Source organism: Schistocerca americana, chromosome 5, assembly GCF_021461395.2.
Source record: "Schistocerca americana isolate TAMUIC-IGC-003095 chromosome 5, iqSchAmer2.1, whole genome shotgun sequence".
Classification (NCBI taxonomy): domain Eukaryota; kingdom Metazoa; phylum Arthropoda; class Insecta; order Orthoptera; family Acrididae; genus Schistocerca; species Schistocerca americana.
Genome location: NC_060123.1, coordinates 546,329,087 through 546,350,070, shown reverse-complemented (window position 1 = coordinate 546,350,070; position 20,984 = coordinate 546,329,087). Strand labels below are relative to the sequence as shown.

The 20,984-nt window shown below is 41.8% G+C and overlaps 1 protein-coding gene across 1 annotated transcript; it reads left to right on the top strand.

Moving 5' to 3' along the window:
- Positions 1-1,585: 1,585 nt before the first annotated feature.
- Positions 1,586-18,610, top strand: LOC124616518 (probable cytochrome P450 304a1). The gene is made up of 9 exons (XM_047144832.1): positions 1,586-1,685; positions 7,178-7,426; positions 9,512-9,675; positions 11,791-12,084; positions 14,120-14,237; positions 14,636-14,816; positions 16,045-16,162; positions 16,645-16,786; positions 18,438-18,610. The coding sequence occupies exons 1-9, from the start codon at positions 1,586-1,588 to the stop codon at positions 18,608-18,610; spliced, it is 1,539 nt and encodes a 512-aa protein (XP_047000788.1).
- The last annotated feature ends 2,374 nt before the right edge of the window (positions 18,611-20,984 follow it).

Sequence of the window (20,984 nt, the reverse complement as noted above, 5' to 3'; positions counted from 1 at the left end):
TTGCGGTATTAATTTTTGCACGAGCTACAGATGGTACAGCGTGAAATATAACCACCGTCTCAAAATATTCTACACGGTTTGCTGCGATATTGCAACTTCGTGAATTGCACAGATCGTTGACTTTTTTGGACTGCATAAGAAACTTTTACTGTTCCACGTGGCACAGTTGGTCGACCAATGCTTCTCTGTTACAGAGATAGCGATTGTCCACAAGTTGTTGATACGACCAAATAGTGCTCTGTTTACAAGGTGGTTCTTTTCTAAAACTCATTGTGAATGCTAGCTGCAAAGTTGTCACCGAGAAATATCACACATCTTCAAACACACAAAAACTCTTTTCCAGCTTTATCGCCATTTTGTTAAGGCGCTACACTCCTAAGCCATATGGTGGACACCAAGCAAACTCGGAGAAGTTATAGTTCTATTTATGCATAAGTCATATGTGTACATGTAATACTTTGGAAAAAAGATCGAATGGTTTATAGTAGCACTGAATACGAATGAAAATTATTACATCCTACCTAGATATTATATTGTATCGGTGCTGTATCCAAGGGAGTGAAGACAGCACCCCAATGTCTACGTCATTTTGAGATGGATCCTGGAAGTTAGTCTTTGCGAAACTGGAACTCGTGGAAGGAAGGTTATTGTGGAGAGATGGTTTAGCCACAGCCTGTAGCTTCTTTGAAGGAGTAGTAACGAAATGCGAGTGCTTGCCATGGGTCGGAAGAGCTTTATCCCACGAAAGACAAGTGTTCTGATTCGAGTCACAGTGCTGCACATTGTTTTACATTGTTAGGAAGTAGGAAATCAGCACACAGTAGATTGCAGAGTGAAAATTCAACCTGGAAAGAAGTGATTATCAGAGGAAATGACGAGGCATTGACAGTCAACAGACAAAACAGTAAAATGTCGACATAAAAGTTTTCTGATTGTGGGACCGCGTCATAATGTATAAAACTACTACTGCCGGATAAAAACCAAGGTTTCAGCCACTGTTACAGCGGCCTTCTTCTGGGTCCAGCAGCAGTGGTTTTATACATTATGGCGCTGTACCATGCCCAGCAAACTTTCATGTCGACTGACTCTGGTCTCGGAAGCCTAAGCAATTATAAGAGTAAAATGTGTCATTAATTATCTTCAGGGAATTGGCTTTAAAGAAGATGTCATTTACCCCGCACCTGAGTTGTGCCGTTTCATTTGATACGTAAGATTTCCTGATGATGTATCAGAGTAGATGTATTTGTGTCGAATCATGACGACATTCCGTCGCTGCAGATTGTTGTTGTTGTGTGATGATGCGAGGTTTTGTGGGAGTACCTTTCCAGCGAGAGAGGCGCCGAGTCACGACACGTGGCGGTGTGGGCGTGGCCTCCGAGAGGCGGGGCATCGTTATCTCGGAGGGCCCTCGTGGTGTGGGAAGCGAGCGTCGCGATGCTTAAAAAGCAGCTGAGGGGGTCCGTGTGGTCAGAAGGCAGAAAGAAAGCAACATCACTAGTTGTCTGCCTGTGCATCTAGCGTGATCAGGGAACACGAGGACCTCCGGTGAAGAATCGACGGAGCCTGAAGACCGAGACCTACCAGAATGTCGCCTCTCGCTCTCCTCCTGAGTGGGGTGATCGTCGTGCTGCTGCTGATTTTGCTAGTCAGGACCGCGTACTCCAGGCCCGATAACTTCCCTCCAGGTACGTACTTCCTGCTATCTTTCTATATTAAGAAGCTGATCACTGGATCACAGCTTTGGTTTCAAATGGTTCAAAAAATGGTTTAAATGGCTCTGAGCACTATGCGATTTAACTTCAGAGGTCATCAGTCGCCTAGAACTTAGAACTAATTAAACCTAACTAACCCAAGGACATCACACACATCCATGCCCGAGGCAGGATTCGAACCTGCGACCGTAGCGGTCACGCGGTTCCAGACTAAAGCGCCTAGAACCGCACGGCCACACTGGCCGGCACTTTGGTTTCATCTGCCTCCATTGGGCACATACTACATGGAAATAGCCGGCAATCTGTCAATGGCCAGTTACTTAGCCTACACGCACCATGTGTGGCCAATAATGATCTCTACATTTTCACTACACTGTTGATGCAATATTTACTTCCCTTCGTAAGGTGAACTCCAGTCATTACTAAACAAGATACGATCATACAGAGTCTCTCTGCAAATATGTAGGTCCCTCAATATGGCTATACTCATTTGTATCGTGGTGTCACTGCACACAGTTCGGTATTACCTAACACCTACATCTACATCTACATGGTTACTCTGCAATTCACACTTAAGTGCCTGGCAGAGGTTTCAGAATACAGTTTTGAGCTTGGACACCCACGGAGTGTCCATGGAAATGATTGTATCCCAAAACATATGTAGTTAACGGTTTTAATATTTTACTTGAGAAAGGCTGCACAGCCGAAACGACAGAGTACACAGAATAAAATTAAAGTGGAAGCAAATAACAGCCGGAGCAGGAAACTTGATTCTTTCAAAAAGATAGTGGATTCTTCGTACTAACACTATCGCCGCATTCTGAGAATGTATCTCTGTTTATTTCTAACAGTCTCTCCATATTATAAATTAAAGTCCTCCATCGCGATTTTCTATCTGTCCCATATGGTTACCCACAGGTTTTGAAATCCTTTCACTAGAAGATAGACTGACTACACCAGAGAAGTCGTACAGCCATAGATACTTATTGCTGTCCATGTGACGCTGCTTGTTAATGTATTAAATCGTACTCAGACATCCTCTAATACTTCTACATGGATTTAATTTCTGAGACTCTCTAACGACATCCCAGTGGGCAATCTGTTTTCTCCTCCCACAGCAAAAAATTTTATTAGTTTTTCCTGATCAAGTGCTTCTATTCTGTTTCGACAAGCAGTGAAACGCTTTATACCTGCAGTATTATTTAGGTATGAGAGAGAGTGTTGTTTTTCTTCACTGTTACTATAACATCGTGTTTAATTCGTTGTACACAGAAATAGTACAACATTAAGGTGTCTTTTATGGCACCTCATGGCACACAAAATGATTTTCACTTCTTGCAGATCTTATGTATGCACGGATGCAGAAGTTTCCGACACGCAGATGTAACTTCAGGTGACCTCTGGGAAATGTGTTGCGACCTTTGCTGCTCGTGTTTTACATTAATCACCTTGTAAACAGTGTTAGATAAGAGGAACTTCAATTTTTTATGGGTGATACAGTTAACCACTATAAAGAGCTGTGTGGTAAAAGCTGCTCAAATACTCAGTCGGACCTTGACGAAATTGCGAATTCGTGGAGTTTAAATTTTCAGAAATGTAAAACCGCGCACTTCCCAAACTGAAGAGACGTAGTATCCTGAGATTGCAATATCAATGGGTCTCAAATGAAATTGGTCAGATCGTTTGCACACGCGGATGCACCAATTTTATGGATATAAAGCGGAATGACCAAGTAGGCTCAGTCGGAGTTAAAGGAAGTATCGGACTTCCTTTCGTTAGGAGAATACTAAGGAAATACAATCAGCTGACAATGGAGAGTGTTTGAAAATCACTTGTGCGATCCATTCTAGTATATTACCGAAGTGTGTAGGACTCACGCTAAGTAGAGCTGACAGCAGTTACTGAATGTATCCAGAGAAAGATAGCACAAATGGACACAGATTTGTTTAACACGTGGAAGAGTGTCATGAAGATTCTGGAGAAACTAAAATGGCAGAAGACAGGCACACACAATCCCGATTAAGTCTCCATATCAACCACAAAGCCTAATTTTAAATGCTAAATGTTGGAGTGACTACAGCTCCCTATGCATCGCTCGCATTGGGATAGTGAAAACAAAATTAGTCTCATTACAGCGAACTCAGAGGCGTTTAGACATTCTTCCCCATTCCATAAGCGAATGGACCGAGAAGAAACCCTAATAACTGGTAGAATTGAAACAACGTTTTGTCGCGTATATAAAATGGTTTGCAGAATATGGTTGTAGCTGTAGTTGTAAATGGACTTACGTATTATAAAACAGTAACACCATAAACAACATGAGCAAAATATTTGTCTGCAACTTAAAATTGTAACGAAAACATTGCTGCCGGCACACATCATCAGAAGTCAACACTGTAAAATATTGACATTTAGATTCCCCCATACTTGCTTACTAGGAAACTTCCCATCGCGCCACCCTCAGATTTAGTGGCAAAATGACCCACTGATCCGCTTCCACCTCTTCAAAAACGGAACACAGAACAAGCATTTAAACAAGAAAGAAGTGCACTGATATTTGGATAAAGAAGGAAAACAGAAACAGTGAACTGTTCAAGCTTACGATTCGCAACATCTAAGGAACTACAAGAAACATGGCGCTGTGGTTGTATGGGCACGGTGTTGGAATACAAAGAGAGAAATCCTTGTTCATCTCCCTTGTGTCCCATTTTTTTCACAAATTTATCAACTGTCCGTCCGATCATTGAAGTGTCTGTTCTCCTTCTGTAGTCTTAGAAATTGTCCTACTATACGTTGGTTATACAGGGTGAGTCACCTAACGTTACCGCTGGATATATTTCGTAAACCACATCAAATACTGACGAATCGATTCCACAGACCGAACGTGAGGAGAGGGGCTAGTGTAATTGGTTAATACAAATCATAAAAAAATGCACGGAAGTATGTTTTTTAACACATACCTACGTTTTTTTTAAATGGAACCCCGTTACTTTTGTTAGCACATCTGAACATATAAACAAATACGTAATCAGTGCCGTTTGTTGCATTACATCCGGAGATATTGTAACCTAAAGTTGACGCTTGAGTACCACTCCTCCGCTGTTCGATCGTGTGTATCGGAGAGCACCGAGTTACGTAGGGATCCAAAGGGAACGGTGATGGACCTTAGGTACAGAAGAGACTGGAACAGCACATTACGTCCACATGCTAACACCTTTTTATTGGTCTTTTTCACTGACGCACATGTATATTACCATGAGGGGTGAGGTACACGTACACACGTGGTTTCCGTTTTCAATTACGGAGTGGAATAGAGTGTGTCCCGACATGTCAGGCCAATAGATGTTCAATGTGGTGGCCATCATTTGCTGCACACAATTGCAATCTCTGGCGTAATGAATGTCGTACACGCCGCAGTACATCTGGCGTAATGTCGCCGCAAGCTGCCACAATACGTTGTTTCATATCCTCTGGGGTTGTAGCCACATCACGGTACACATTCTCCTTTAACGTACCCCACAGAAAGAAGTCCAGAGGTGTAGGATCAGGAGCACGGGCAGGCCAATTAATGCGTCCTCCACGTCCTATGCAACGCCCGTCGAACGTGTACCTCACCACTCATGGTAATGTACATGTACGTCAGCGAAAAAGACCAATAAAAAGGTGTTAGCATGAGAACGTAATGTGCTGTTCGGGTCCCTTCTGTACCTAAGGTCCATCACCGTTCACTTTGGATCCCTACGTAAATCGGTGCTCTCCGATACACACGATCGAACAGCGGAGGAGTGGTACTCAAGCGTCAACTTTAGGTTACAATATCTCCGGATGTAATTAACATTTTACAGTGCCACAAACGGCACTGATTACGTATTTGTTTATATGTTCAGATGTGCTAACAAAAGTAACGGGGTTCCATTTAAAAAAAACCTAGGTATGTGTTAAAAAACATACCTCCGTGCATTTTTTTGTGGTTTCTATTAACCAATTACACTAGCCCCTCTCCTCACGTTCGGTCTGTGGAATCGATTCGTCAGTATTTGATGTGGTTTACGAAATACATCCAGCGGTAATGTTAGGTGACTCACCCTGTATAATATGAGTCATGTGGTAAGAACATATTATCGTCGCAAGTAAATGTGATGAATAATAATGAGAGCTGTCGAGATGTCGGCAACGGCCTTGCCGCAGTACCTACACCGGTTCCCGTGAGATCACCGATGTTAAGCGCTGTCGGGAGTGGTCGGCACTTGGATGGGTGACCATCCGGCCCGCCATGCACTGTTACCGTTTTTCTGGGTGTACTCAGCCTCGGGATGCCAATTGAGGGGCTACTCGACCGAATAGTAGCGGCTTCGGTCAAGAATACCATCATAACGACCGGGAGAGCAGTGTGCTGACCCTACGACCCCTCCCATCTGCATCCTCCACTGAGGATGACACGGCGGTCGAGATGCCGCATAGACCTCTAACAGAAATGAGAACAACAAATAAACGGGTGTGAACTATGTTACACAAAACAATTCAAGAGTCAAAACTTCCATAACGGAACGAAAGAGTCATAAGTTGTGTGGAGCAGTCGGAGATACGTACATCTTAGATCCCTTCGTTAAGCGTCGCTGTTACAAACGGACGTGCGCCACGACACAGATAAAAATCTGAATACAAACAGATGCGTCAATGACCAGACGAGCACTTCATAATTTTTTTTTTTTTTAAAAGTAAGTGAGGCTCGAGGGTCATTTGATCCCACATTCCCCCCTTCACAGTCCAACACCGAGACCACATAAACACTAAGAGATAGCCACTAAAATTTTCTCAGTGTTACATACTCGTATCTTTACCTTGGACCGTTCCCTGCCTCTGTTTTCCTTCTTTAGTCACAGTTCGCTATACGTTCTTCCTGTTTTCAAGCTTGGTCTGTGTTCAGTTTTTGACGGGATATCCTTTGGACCATCTGACCACTAAATCTGAAGGAGTGCGATGGGCAGCTCCTCTTCGTGGTAAAATATGCTTATAATGTGGCTCACATGGTGTATAAATTATTTGCACGTTCCAATGATGTCAGAGAGTTCTTCAACTCCAAAATGTCCCACTACACGTTTCTTCTCCATAGCGTATATGTTGGCTTTTCACTTTCTATATAGTGATAGCATTTACTTTCGTTCTTGAAGATCTTCAGGTCCACAAATTGTAACTGAAACGGATTTGCGGTACTCCTCTGCCCAGAATTTTTCGACGTAAACTAAGTGTCCTCGTCTACCTTTTATTTAATGAAATAAGGATTGTCCTGTAGGTGCGTATACTGTTACATAAGCATATTGTGGTTTCAAACACAAGCGGTTTGATTATGTGCGTCACCTAAACAAAATGACATGTCTGAATGCAGTAGTTGGCAAGTCTGCTTCCAGCTCTGTTTCCGCTGTTACCTGCATGGCAGAACTCATTTCCAGTGTTGTATGTCACAGGGCCCCCTGCGCTACCAATATGGGGGAGCTACATCCAGCTGTTGTTAGAGAACTACAAGTTCCCGTACAAAGTGATGGACGCCTTCACGCGCCGCTACAACTCCAAACTGGTGGGCTTCTACTTTGGGCCGCTACCCGTGGTGGTCATCAGCAACTACGAGGCTGCTAAGAAGGCCTTCAACAACCCCAGTCTGCAGGGCCGCATATCCAACATCGCCATCAAGCAGAGGATGCCGCATGAGGACCTAGGTAAGCACTGACTGCTACCTGCAGAAGGAAGTTTAACATTAATTTAATAGTTTTCCCTGTTTAGTTTCCAGCTTTACGCTCATGCAATATGGAAACATTCCATATCTGGTATTTACTTTTCACTTCAACCGTAAAAAAGTGTAAGGTAGAGTCCCAAAATATAGCCGCCTTTTTTCTATCACTTGTTTGTCCATTAGAATGCGAGAAAAAGGAAGAACACATGCCCATTACATTCCCAAGTATGTATACTATTTGTGCTAGTGTCAAACGATGTAACAGCATTATGCAGAATGTAGAAAGTAATGATAATTAAAGAAAGTGGTTATTCTTTATTTATGAGAAATGTGATCCAAATAAGACCCTATGTGTTAAAGGTATGCAAACCTTGAGAGTTGGCAAGAAAATCACTAAACACAAAAGAACTTGCAAAAATTATTTGATACTAGAAAACATCCGAGTATTGGCATTTACTTTTCAAACACAGAGTGTAAATAAATTTAGTTTCGTCCACTGCATATTTCGTGGCGTCGACAAAAGCACTATAAGCACTGAATTCATTTTCGTCCTTTGTTGTCCTGGGAATACAGTGCATTGCAGACTGGACATTTTTCATATTCACCGCCGTCATTTCCATCACCGACATCTTTTATGGGAGCCATATCAGGAGAACGGCCTGCATTACAGACTGTGATTGATTACCAAAGGTACAGTTGATGTGAAATGTGTTCAACAAATCCAAGGTAAAACAGACATAGCTGACTTTCTATGGTTAAAAAACTGGACAGGTAACATTTATATTTGACAGTGAAGCACATTCCGTAACTAAAACGTAACAAAAACTCACCTCCTCTCCAAAAACAAAAAACAAGAATCAGGACTATCACAAAGAATGCTTCTAGTTTCATGCACTCCCCTTACTGGGACCCTCTGAAGACGACGCTTATACTGCACGATTGCACCATTTGCTAGAAAGTTTAGAGAGGGTGACCATATTATATTTGGCTCCTTTACACTTCACAAATCACTCACATTTCACGAATCTTGGTTTTAGGTGCACGTCAAAATCGGAACATGTGACCACTTTCTTTCTAAATAATAAAGGTGCTTGTCAGGCTTCTTCAGTACGTCATGTTTCTTCGTTATCAGGTATTTAATTTTTAAAATAAGATCAAGTTAATGAAGAAGAACATGAAAAATGTCTTTTGTTCTTATTATTTTGGCCAACTGCTTTATTGTGTTCCCATACTACACTTATCGGTTGTTATAGCTCACCCATATTATAGCAAATAGGACAGCATCGGCAGCCCAACAGATGTTGTTGACCTTCTTCTGGGTACAGGTACTACGTGTCGTGAATCCTGAAGTGTAGGGAAGATTATGATACATTGGCTTGGAGACATGACAGCCAAGTCTTCAGTGAGTCCACACTGAAGTCTTTTATGAGCTGAGTGTTATCAATATTGTTGAAACATAACAAAAACATTACAAAATAATGAAAATGTACAAATCTATACAAACACAGACACACACAGATGGAAATACCAAAATCATAAAGTAGGATAGCTTATGAATGATACTGGCTGATGACAGTATTAAAAACGTAAGATCCAGTCACTATTTAACACTTTACTGCCTGAAAGCCTAGGCTGGGTTCAGACGTGAAACAGTATTAAAAATTTTCACTGCATCTGGCTCGTCGTTAGCTAAAGAGGGCACCTCGCTGCTATGAATCTGCCCTTTCTCCAAAATAAGATCATCTTTCGCCAAAACGTATAATGGACATTGATAAAATGTGATGTACAGTGAACTGTAGGCCACAGGTTTAGAAACAGTGGCTTTAAGCTCTTGTAAGTGGCCAGTTTCCTATTTGAAAGGTTGGCACGTTTGCTTCGTTTCAATGGAGTGACTGACGTTAGGTACACCTTGGCAAATGGTCGTCTTCACACCCTCCCAACCACCCCCTCGCTCACAGTTTCGTGGCACATTATATTCCGTGTAATATCTCAACAGAGGTTCATAAACGAATTGCATAAGTTTCCTCAACGTCATATGAATGTTGACGAGGCTACGTTCGACGCTGTGCAGGCATAAACTTCAGAGTGGGCCCAGAGCTGATGGAGCAGCGTCGCTTCACGCTGAGGTACCTGCGGGACTTTGGCTTCGGACGTCGTTCCAACCACCTGGAATCGGAGATCGAGGCCGAGATGGCGGAGCTGGTGGAGCTCATCCGGGGAGAACGGCAGGATGAGGTGAGTCCCAGGAACAGCCTTCCTTCTTGCTAGCTGCACGCAACGTAGACAAGCAGTGGTGGTCGCACTCGTGATGTTCTGGAAATCTGTTGTATTGGTGATAATCTGTAATTACTGCAAGCGTTACGATAGTTCTTCACTGTAGTCAGTGTGCTTTAAACAAGTTAGTGGCAGTATCAGTACGTAGGATTATTACTGTTCACAATACATACATGTTACAAAAATGGAAGTACTGTATGTACGTGCTCCTGTGCGGTTTATTGTTCCATATCTCCTCCTAAACCACTGGCCCAATTTCAAGAGCATACACGTATCCCTTAACATTAGACAACAATCGCTGACGGGTAAAAATCAAATACCTATCGTAGCTCAGGATGTATGATATCGTACATACTGAGATGCGTGAAAAACTGCCGCATCATGCACGAAATTTTAATTCATTCACTCTTTACTACTAAGACATTCCTACAGACCAGTCAAGAAAATCCCTGATACCTGGCAGGGCTTTTGACAGGTTTGAACTCAGAAGGGCAAACAGCTGCAGGCGAAAACGATATCCGTCCACAGAGTTATGAAGAGGCGTTCCCATAAAGACGTTTAAAAAATCGCATTGCAGACACGCGAAGCAGGTGCGCAGAGCGTAAAAAATACTGCCCGGAATCATGTTTCTTAATTTGGATGCTGTTCTTATAGATTTGTAAATGACGCATATTTCATTGTACGACTGTTTCATAAGTAGAAAGCTGTTTTCACTAGTACGTGGAGACAAAATTTTTTCCTACTTCTCTACAAACACATTCTTTTGGCTTCCTTCTGAGTAACGTCGTAAGCTCCAGATGACTGTTTACAGAGCGAACTCTTACTAGATAGGACTGGGTGAGCAAAGAGAGAGGATTCAAGAAGAGCACTGCATTACGTCACATGTTTATTTAGTGATTTAATGTAAAAATTCCGAGAGCGCTATTCTTTTGAGAAGTCAGATAATCAATAGTTGTGTCCTTGTAGATTTGGATAACAGACAATGAAGATAAAATCAGACAGAAAATGTGTGTGAATTCCAAATGCACCAAACTCCTGAGGTCATCGGTCCATAAACTTACATACTACTTAAACTAAATTAATCTAACTGAATGCTAAGAACAACACACACACTCATGCCGAAGGGAGGACTCGAACCTCCAGCAGAAGGGCCACGCAATTAGTGACATGGCGCCTCTAACCACGCAGCCTCTCCGCACGGCTGAAATCAGACAGATTCAAGCTTATACGGAGATTTATAAAGAATATTTCTTTCTGCGCACCATTCGTGACTGGAAGTGGAAAGGGGGAATGTGCCAATGGTACACAAGGTACCCCTGTCACACTCAGTAATGAGGGTTGCAGAGCATAGATGTAGAATGACTAACTGCTCAGCTTGACTGCTCAGAAAGGTGGCTCCTTTAAATAGCGACCAGAAAAGCCATAACGGTCAAATTCAGCCATATAATGACCTCATATTGCAGCTGGGTACCTCATCGTGGTGTTGTCCAAGAGCCGGTCGCGGTGGCCGAGCGGTTCTAGGCGCTTCAGTCCGGAACTGCGTGACAGCTATGGTCGCAGGTTCGAAACCTGCCTCAGGCATGGATGTGTGTGATGTCCGTAGGTTAGTAATGTTTAAGTAGTTCTAAGTTCTAGGGGACTGATGACCTTAGATGTTAAGTCCCATAGTGCTCAGAGCCATTTGAACCATTTGTTGTCCAAGACAGAATATGTGTTAATCAGCTACACATGCTGCAGATGACTGTTCATACCTGCAACTACATTAACTTAACACCTGGAATGCACTGGTATGATATGCAAGATTGGAACTCAGTGGTTGTGTTCTGGACTGCCGATCAGGTGTAATGCACATTCTTTTTGGACTCTATTTTTGTTTAGTGTGGTGCTTATATAATCTTTGGCGGTAGCTTTAAGAACCATGAACTGGAAGGATTTTTTTCAGTTCTGTGTCATTTTTCTGAGCAGCTAATAGTCCAGCAAAGTGTAGCCCTTTCCATTTTATGAGTTTTGAACTTTTGTACCTAACTACATTACTGTAAGTGGCTTCCCTATGGGTGACTGGTGACGTTTCGACAGGTTGTGGTGCAGTCGTCAGCAGGAGGAGACGGCAGCCGGCGCGTGCTGCTGCCTGATGCGCTGTTCCCCGGTTTCATCAACGGCTTCATGCCGGTGGTCGCGGGCAGCCGGCTGTCGCGGACAGCAGACGGGATGTGCCGCTACCTGGGGCACGCGGGTCTGCAGACGGCCAGGGCTGGAGACGCCACAGGCGGTTTCCTCACGCTGCACTCCGCACTGGCCTCCATCGCGCCCAAGATGTCAGGCTACCATGACACGGTCGAGTCCGCCGAGAAGATTCTGGCATACTTCCATGTGAGTACTGAGATACCCACCACTTTACTTGTCGGCAGAGGCAAGACTTCAAAAAGAAATCTAGAAAATCCAATTTAACTACAGCTGCCTTTAGCTGTTATGTAGAGGAGAGATGGGTATCCAACAGCAACTCTAGAAGACTCAAACAAACGGCAGAGAGACATAGAGAGGTTCGATGACTGGTGCAGGAACTAGCAGTGACCTTGAGCGTAAATATATCTACATCTACAGCTGTGTGATTACTCCATTTCACTCTTAAATGTTCTTTTGTGTTATCATATATATTGTATTTTGTTACTTTGGTCAACAAAGTATTTTGCCATTGAACCGAGCAGATTAGTCAATGAAATTTCGTGACTAGATCTCAATACAATGGAAAACATCTTCGTATTAATGACTCAACTTCCTTATCGTGTCACTGACTCTCTCACCACTATTTCGCGATAATGCATAATGGGTTGCCCTTCATTGAGCTTTATTAACGTCCTCCATCAATCCTATCTGGTAAGCGTCCCATACTGTGCAATAATTATCCAGAATAAGGGGGACAAGCATAGTGTATGCAGTCTTTTTCTTTGGTTTGCACAGCTTTTGGTTCACATTCCACACAAATTTTTGTATGCTGTGTTAACAATTTAAGAGGTTCGTAATTTAGTCAATACTAATTTAGTTGGAACAATTATTCACAAATGGAGTAGGGTGTAGGCGGGGAAGGTGGGCTAGCCAAAGCTATTCAATTTCACCATTTCCAACCAACCCCTGGAAACAGTAACACACCTAAAGTAACCATCTGTATTGATAATATAAAACAAACTGTTTGAAAGAAGCAGATGTTTGAGTTTCATCAGAAAGATCTCAAAGCAACATGATTCACTCTCGAGAGAAGAAGTTTATAAAACACTTGCTCAAATGAGGAGCGAATATTCTTAATCAGTCCGGACCCCTTACCAGTTTAGGTTAAATGGAGAAAACCCAAAGAAGAGAAACACATTTCATCAAACATTCGTTTAGTTAGCACGAAAGCGTTAGTAAGATGTTCAACAAACTCCTAATGTACATGCTACACGAGAGACGTTGTGAGTAACGAAGAGATTTACTATTCCAAATCACAGGTTTCCGGAGGTGTCGGACAACTTATTACTTCCCCCCACACGTGTCTCGCTAAATGGCCACGACGAGGAATCAAACAAGTTAGGGATCATATGGAGATGTATCGACAATCATCCTTCCAACGTGCCTATCGTGATTGGATTAGGAAAGGAGGAATAGATGATGTTAGGAGATGTACAATCTACTACGACATAAAGTGACTAGCGGATTGTAGATGTAGATGTATAATGTTCCTCCTGAAGTAGTAGGGCTTTCTGGCAAGAAATTCCTCCTCAGATTCTCTCCTGTCTACTAAATCCCCAGAAAAAACCATTACCCTGAGAATCAGATGAGAAAATTGAAGCAGATTTTGCTGAAATAACTGCTATTAAAGAGATGAGAAGCATTTCTCAGCAGATTCTTTTCCTGACGTATTTGACATTAATAATGTTCTCAATAGCATACCATTCTCACTTCACACGCCAAAACAGTGTCAACATAACTGACAAGATGATAACGCAATCCAAGTTGGCGAATTTTTTGCTTCTAAACAGAAGCTTTTGCTAAAAGGAATGCGTCTCATTCTTTCACCACAACATCAATTTTCTGCCCAACAGGGAAGTGTAGCTGTCCATCGGACATCTGTTTCGTTCATCTGCCTGTCATTACAGACCAATAGGCGGCTGCTAGGGCAGTATCTATACTACTAGTCTACCGTCTCAAAGACTTAAACAGACGTGAGATCCACTAGTTACGTATCTGAGGCAATATCTTCACAATAAAATTTTTACACTTCATGCACTTCATTTTGCGGTCTCCATATGTATCAATTCTGTATCTATAAATGGTAACTGAGTTGAGGCTGATAATGTAGAATAAAGTTAGGAATTGTTTTTTCTTCTCTGACAGAAATGTCACATAAATGACTATGTCTGTCTTTTTGCAGCAAGTGATCAAGGAACACGAGAAGACATACTCAGATGATCACATGAGGGACTTCATTGACAGATACCTGAGAGAAATAAAGGAGAAGAAGAAGACAGGGACTGACACAGTATATTCCAGTACGTACTAAATGGAAGCTGTATCTTATTAACTAATAAACTTGCTCCTTTTTCTGTTAAGTTCTATCATAAAAGTATAAAAATATACAAATCACGTGTCTTATAAGTGCTGTCATTGAGGGTTCGAGGGGTGGGGGACTTCATGTCTGTCGACTTTCACTTGACAAAAACTATTGCTGTTGCTGTGGTTATTTCGATATCGTTAACACCTATGTTAGCCACAACCGTTGTTCTCCTCATGGAGCCCTTGCTCAATATCCATCATGAGCGCCTGGATATGTTGAGCTGTTGCTCGATCTTAGTACTACAAAACGTCAGCACATCATCCAACATTACATGTAAGATGCTCTGTTACATTTGCTATACAATGTGTCAACAGCAGTTGTTTGTGTTTGCAGCTGACCAGCTGGGGGTCACCCTGTTCGACACCTTCTTGCCAGCTTCCATGGTGCAGTCAACAGTGCTCTCGTGGGCCCTGCTGTACGTGGCCCGCCACCCAGAGGCACAGAGGCGAGCACAACTCGAGCTGGACTCTGTCGTGGGAAACTCCAGGCTTCCAAACCTCAACGACCGCCCCCAGTGAGTATGCACTAGACATATAGCCACTGGGTCACACAAGTTGGCTAGTCGATACAACCCACCACCTACAGGTGGTGTCAGTCCAGCTGCAACAACTGTCTCACCAAAATAATTTCCACATCTCCTTCATCACATGTCACACGTCTTTACCGCAGCGCATCAGTGTAGGGTTCTACGCAGAGTGCTAGTATTATATACAGTCACGCTCATGTTTTTCTTGATTGGACGATATCAGAAGAGACTGGAACTTGTTTGTGATGTGTAGCCCACTCTTCTCACCGCCATCACCACCACCAAGGGCGTCTCCTGATTAACATCCCCAGTGGATGGACTACCAGCACACATTATGGGCTGTTTTGCACATTCCCCCCAGACGATTCAGACAGTCTTATGGTCAAGAACTGTAGAGCACCACCTACTCACTTTTCACAAAACGTGAGAGTTGGGCACACTGGCCTGCACTCTGGAATAGCTGGGGTCACTTTTCAGAAAATGCTGATCAAGCCCCAAAGCAGGGATGTCGATTTAGGTTTTGAATGTTTCCCAGATTTGATTAAGACAAGTTCCAGTATAGAAAATTTGAAAAATAATCTATCTGAACTACTGCCCTTCACTAACGACCACACTTCCGATATGATGTTAATCCTTTCTTTACTACCCAGACGAATTCTAGCAGTGAAAATTTTTAAATAACCCACTTTGCCGTACAGTTACCCCTGATATGGTTACCGCTTCATCCTAGCTACCACGGTAATGGAGAAAGTTAATTATTATCGACTGAATACCTGAATATTCTGTGCTTTAATGCTTCAGGACAAGAATGGAGAGATGAATATGGAATAAAATTATCTGACTACCCTTAGAAACATATTCTCTCAGGAATTTGTAACCAGTCATATCCTTCTTCTCCCAAGGCCATAACTGGTAACGAAATTAGAATTACGTATTACATTAATTTTTGGGTTAAGCGTATCACACAGCGCAATTCTTTTCACAATCGATACTTCAATACATAATATTTTTCCAATATTTGCATTTTATACTGTTGAGATGACGTTATTTCTATGTACACAGAAACATACCTTGCACTCTTCAGATAATTTATTGTACAACCAATATACTCCCATCTTCCCATCATTCATCAAAGAGAGTTCTTTTATGTTTATGAGAATGTTATGTTTATGATAATGTTATGTTTAACATATTAACATCAACCTGTTGTCTGCAGCTTACCGTACACAGAGGCCATCCTGCGAGAGACGATGAGGATACAGACACTGCTGCCAATCGGGATCCCCCATGCAGCTACAGAGGACACAACCCTACAGGGGTACTCCATACCAAAGGTCAGTTCACAGTCTCTGCCTCCTAATGGAATCCTTCATGTAAACCGTCAGAGGGAATCTCTACCACTGTTGGTCTCCTCTGTACCCAAAGTTAAGCCAGGTACCTCTATCCCCTGTCTGGATGCTCCATACCAATGGTCAGTTAGAACCATTACCTCATATTGTAATGCTCCATACCAAAGGTCAGTTGGAAACCTCCAGATCCTGTTGGGATACTCAGTAGCAAACTCAGCTTTTGGTCTCTAGCTTCTGCTGTTTGGCGCAGGAAGACGAAGTATTTAAAAAGGTTTGGTGCTGTGGTGACTATAATTTCATATTAATTATAATACTTTCATATTGAAACACATTATTTGTACTTTACTAAGTCGGAGTTTGAGTGACATGTGGGTATTACAATATCTACAGAAGTCATGTGTGTATTACTTCTCTAAGCGTCACAGAGATAAAAATTTCTGTGTGCTGATTAATACATTGTGTTGCAGGGAACTGTGGTGGTGGCCAATTTATGTAGCATGCACATGGACAAGGGTGTGTGGGGAGACCCAGAGAACTTCAGACCAGAGAGATTCCTCAACAGCGACGGCACTCTGTGCACCAAGGACCTCACATTACCCTTCAGCACTGGTATGTGTTACCATGTCCTAGTAATTTACTTTCAGAGTGTTTAAGCGTATAAAATATCCAGTTTTTGTCGCTATATTTCAACGTCTACCGATTGGAAAGTTGGTTGGCTTATGTTTCTTCTTAAGCCGATCTCATGGAAGTTGACAAGCAAGTGTGTGGCTGTTTTAGCACAGATGAAGTTCAATGCAAGAATGTAGGTTTCTTCAGTTGAAACCCATTTTAATAACCTCCTTTTCGGTGGGTGGTTGCATGTGTGACTGGGCTGTCTGCAATAGCAGAAGAAACATTGGTAGTTATTATTCATATGACGTAGTCACACCAAAAAGGATTTTACTGAGAAGGCCAAGAAGTAGTTCATGTTGTTATTTCTTTCACGTAGAAAACAGAAATTATGCCATTTTCTGTCTCTGAAAATAAGAAAAAGTCAATTTTTTTTGTTACCATACAGGGTGTTTCCGCAAGAGCGTGCAAAAATGTAAGAGGACATAGGGAATGCTCTACTGACCAATTTGAGGTAGGGAGCTTGGGGTCAGAGAAGCCAGCTTAAGGAAATGTGGAAATAAACTAGTCTCCCGCTTTGTCTAGCATTACTGTATTCCCAGCTTATTTACAAATAACACACGTAAAAGTTTACGCGTTCTGTACTGTTTATTTAGATGTACATTGTTTATTTCCTGCAAGGAAATAAGGAATGTGATCCTGATTACGAGGAAGTCATGGTGGAAGTTTTGTTTACTTTACTTGTCGATAACGAGGGTCTGTTGTCCCATGACAGAAGGTGTTATGAATGAACAACAGATCCATTCATTACTCATTGCTGTTAAGTGACGTGTAGTACAATACGATGGAGCAGTACTGGTTCAGTATTTCCTGGCCTTTGGATCGGAATGGGTGGTCATATTCCATCTCCTGCCAGGTCACCTGACCTGAATCCCCTTTTTTTATTTTCTATGGGGGTATCTAAGGTCACTTGTGTATGAGACCCCAGTGGATACGGAGATGGGAATAGTTGCCTGTGATGTGATTCGAAACACGAAAGGGATTTTTGTCAGTGTGCGTCAGAATCTTATTCGTCACAGACGTGCTTGCACTGAGGATGATGGCAGTCAGTTTCAGCACATTTTGTAAGATACAATTCAAATGGTAGGTTTATTTTGTCAGTGATGGTTTTAGCATTTAACTAATGTAAATAAAAAAGAACACAGTCATGTGATTTTATTCCTATCATCTCCTTAAGCTGGCTTCTCTGACCCCAGATTCCTTACCTCAAATCGTTCAGTCGAGCATCCTCTATGTCTTGTTACATTTTTGCACGCTCTTACGGTAGCACCTTGTACATTAACCTTTTGCAAAACTTTATTAGCATTTGCTTCTGTTCCTGTCTTCTAATCAGATTAATTATAACATTTGTGTTGCCTGCAAAAATTATCACTTTTGTGCAACTCCCTTTTTGTTATCTCCATAGTTGGTAATAATTTTTTCACTGTCAGAATTATTCAGCAGCCCACTTTGATTTCTCTTCGTTGAATATGATTCAGACTAGTTGTGTGTGCCACCAATTTAATAAAACATGAGTTTTAATTTTATCTTTATTACATGTCTCTCGGTATGCAATACACACTAACCAGGAATTATTTGTATGTGTTCACAGGCAAGCGGGTATGCCCTGGGGAGACGTTCGCCCGGCAGAACATGTTCCTCATGCTGGCGGCGCTTCTGCAGAACTTCTCAGTCCGGGCAGACGGCCTGCCGCCTCTCCACTGCAACATCCCGGGGGCCATCGAGACCCCGCCTGCCTTCTGGGCCCAGTTTGAGACTCGGTGAAGGATCCCATCGCGACACTGTTGCCACACAATGACTTTTTTGATGCATCCCTCGTCAACAATGCTATAAAACACAAAAAAGTACATATTGTGTTCTGGTGTTAGTAAGAGGTAGCATGTCATAGACTCAGAAGAAGTCGTTATTTTTTACCTGTCTTCAATGAAGGCACATAAAGCTCAACATAGCACTGCGAACTATCATGGCAAATGTTGATTTCTCCAAGACTGATTTATTGTTAATTTTAAAATATTCCATGAATTTGTACAGTATTTATTACACAAACTTTATTTATGTTATTAAAATATATTCTCATTATTTATAGATGCTCTGGTGTTGTTTATTAGCCTTTGGTAGTTGTCAGATATTCTACATCTGCATCCACATCCATACTCTAAAAATCACTGTGAAGTGCATAGAAAAGGGTACTTTCCACTTCACCACAAACTTTTTCTCCCATTCTATCTGCATATGATACGCATGGCAAATATCTTCTTGAATGACTCTGTGAGCTCTGTAATTAGTCTAACTTGTTTTCATGGATGCCCCAAGAACAACACTACGGGCACTAGGGTATTCCTAGATTTCTCACATAAAATTGCCTCTCAATCTGCAAGCAGGCCTTTGCACTTTAATTAATTTCCGTGTCCAAACAAATGCTAGTTAAGACTTCCACCACTTCCACTATGCTCTCCTATGAGTCCTGCAGACATTCATTCTCTCGCACAGCATTCTTTGTGTGCTTTCAATATCTCCTCTTAATATTTTTTGGCATCAGTCCATTTGAGCAATATTCTAGGATGAATCGCACAAATTTTCTGTAAGCAATCTCCCTTACAGACAGATTGCATTTTCCCAGTATCCTAACAATGAACCACGGTCTTAACACCTACTGTACCTACAATAGTGGAAAAATGGAAATCTGTGGTAAGTTCTATGGGACCAAACTGCTCAGGTCATCGGTCCCTAGTCTTACACACTACTTAATCTAACTTAAACTAACTTACGCTAAGGACAACACACACCCATGCCCGAGGGAGGACTCGAACCTCTGACGGGGGGAGCCGCGCGAACCATGGCAAGGCGCCTCAGACCCCACGGCAACCCCGCGTGGCGACAACTGTGGTAATTCCATTTCATATCCCATAAAAGTATTACAACTATTAGTTGTACTTGTAGATTCTTATTGTGACTCATCAATGTCGAAGTCATATGATACTACAGTTTAGCCTCTCGTGAAATTCACGATTTTACCCAATGTCTAGTAGATATGGAATTATTTCATGTCATAACTGAGTCAACTGCTGGCTGTTAGATAGAAGCTAACAGCTCACCTCATATGTGAAATATCGTGGCATATAGGGTACTGATGAAATCCTAGGTTACCTAAAAAGAAACAAATGCACTGAAATTAAAGCACTGTATCAATGAATACGAAACCAATGAAACTGACATGAAATGAAATTATATAATGATATAAACAGTGAGATTTTTCTGAATGGCGAAAAAACGCAGGAAACATCCTCAGAATATTTCTTGAATTATCTTCTTGAGATATACACCTACGCGTTGCACTTGCATGTCTCTTAACATCTTTTACCTATTTTCCACTAGATCGCTGCATTTTCTTATGTCTTGGAATCCATCAAAGAGCTTCCTTGGTCGACCTAATATCCATTCCTTTGATTGCATTTCCCACCCACCTCAATTTCTATCACATGCATAATATTACTATACGTATTCTGTTCCATTATCCATGTGTCCTCTTTGCACATACTAAATTTGTTGCAATCTAGTTAAAATTTTTATGGAAGTTTATGGATCCTAGACAAAGTGGCCATTCATACTCACACCTTGAATTTGAATTCTCTGATCGTAAGTGTATGGACACACCTATGTAACGCAGAATAGATCACTAGATGTCATGAGAGTCGAACCTACCGGTGAAGAAGGAGCCTGGTAGTATTGTGTAGTCAGTAGATTAGATTAGATAAGATTAGATTAGTACTTGTTCCATAGATCATGAATACGACACTTCGTAATGATGTGGAACGTGTCAGGTTAATAAAAGGTGTCTATACAAGATACTACATTACACAAAATATTACATGACACTTAATATTTTTAATTTTTTTGCGGGGGTTGGGTAAATTACCCACTTACTATATCGAAAAGTTCATCTAATGAGTAGAAGGAGTTGCCATTAAGAAATTCTTTTAATTTCCTTTTAAATGCTATATGGCTATCTGTTAGACTTTTGATGCTATTAGGTAAGTGACCAAATACTTTTGTGGCAGCATAATTAACCCCCTTCTGAGCCAAAGTTAGATTTAACCTTGAGTAGTGAAGATCATCCTTTCTCCTAGTGTTGTAGCCA

Excerpts from the sequence above, each read along its gene's own strand:
- LOC124616518 (XM_047144832.1), top strand. The coding sequence starts at position 1,586 with ATGTCGCCTCTCGCTCTCCTCCTGAGTGGGGTGATCGTCGTGCTGCTG. Across the intron at positions 12,085-14,119 it reads AGATTCTGGCATACTTCCAT|CAAGTGATCAAGGAACACGA; the intron begins GTGAGTACTGAG and ends GTCTTTTTGCAG. Across the intron at positions 14,238-14,635 it reads GACTGACACAGTATATTCCA|CTGACCAGCTGGGGGTCACC; the intron begins GTACGTACTAAA and ends TTGTGTTTGCAG.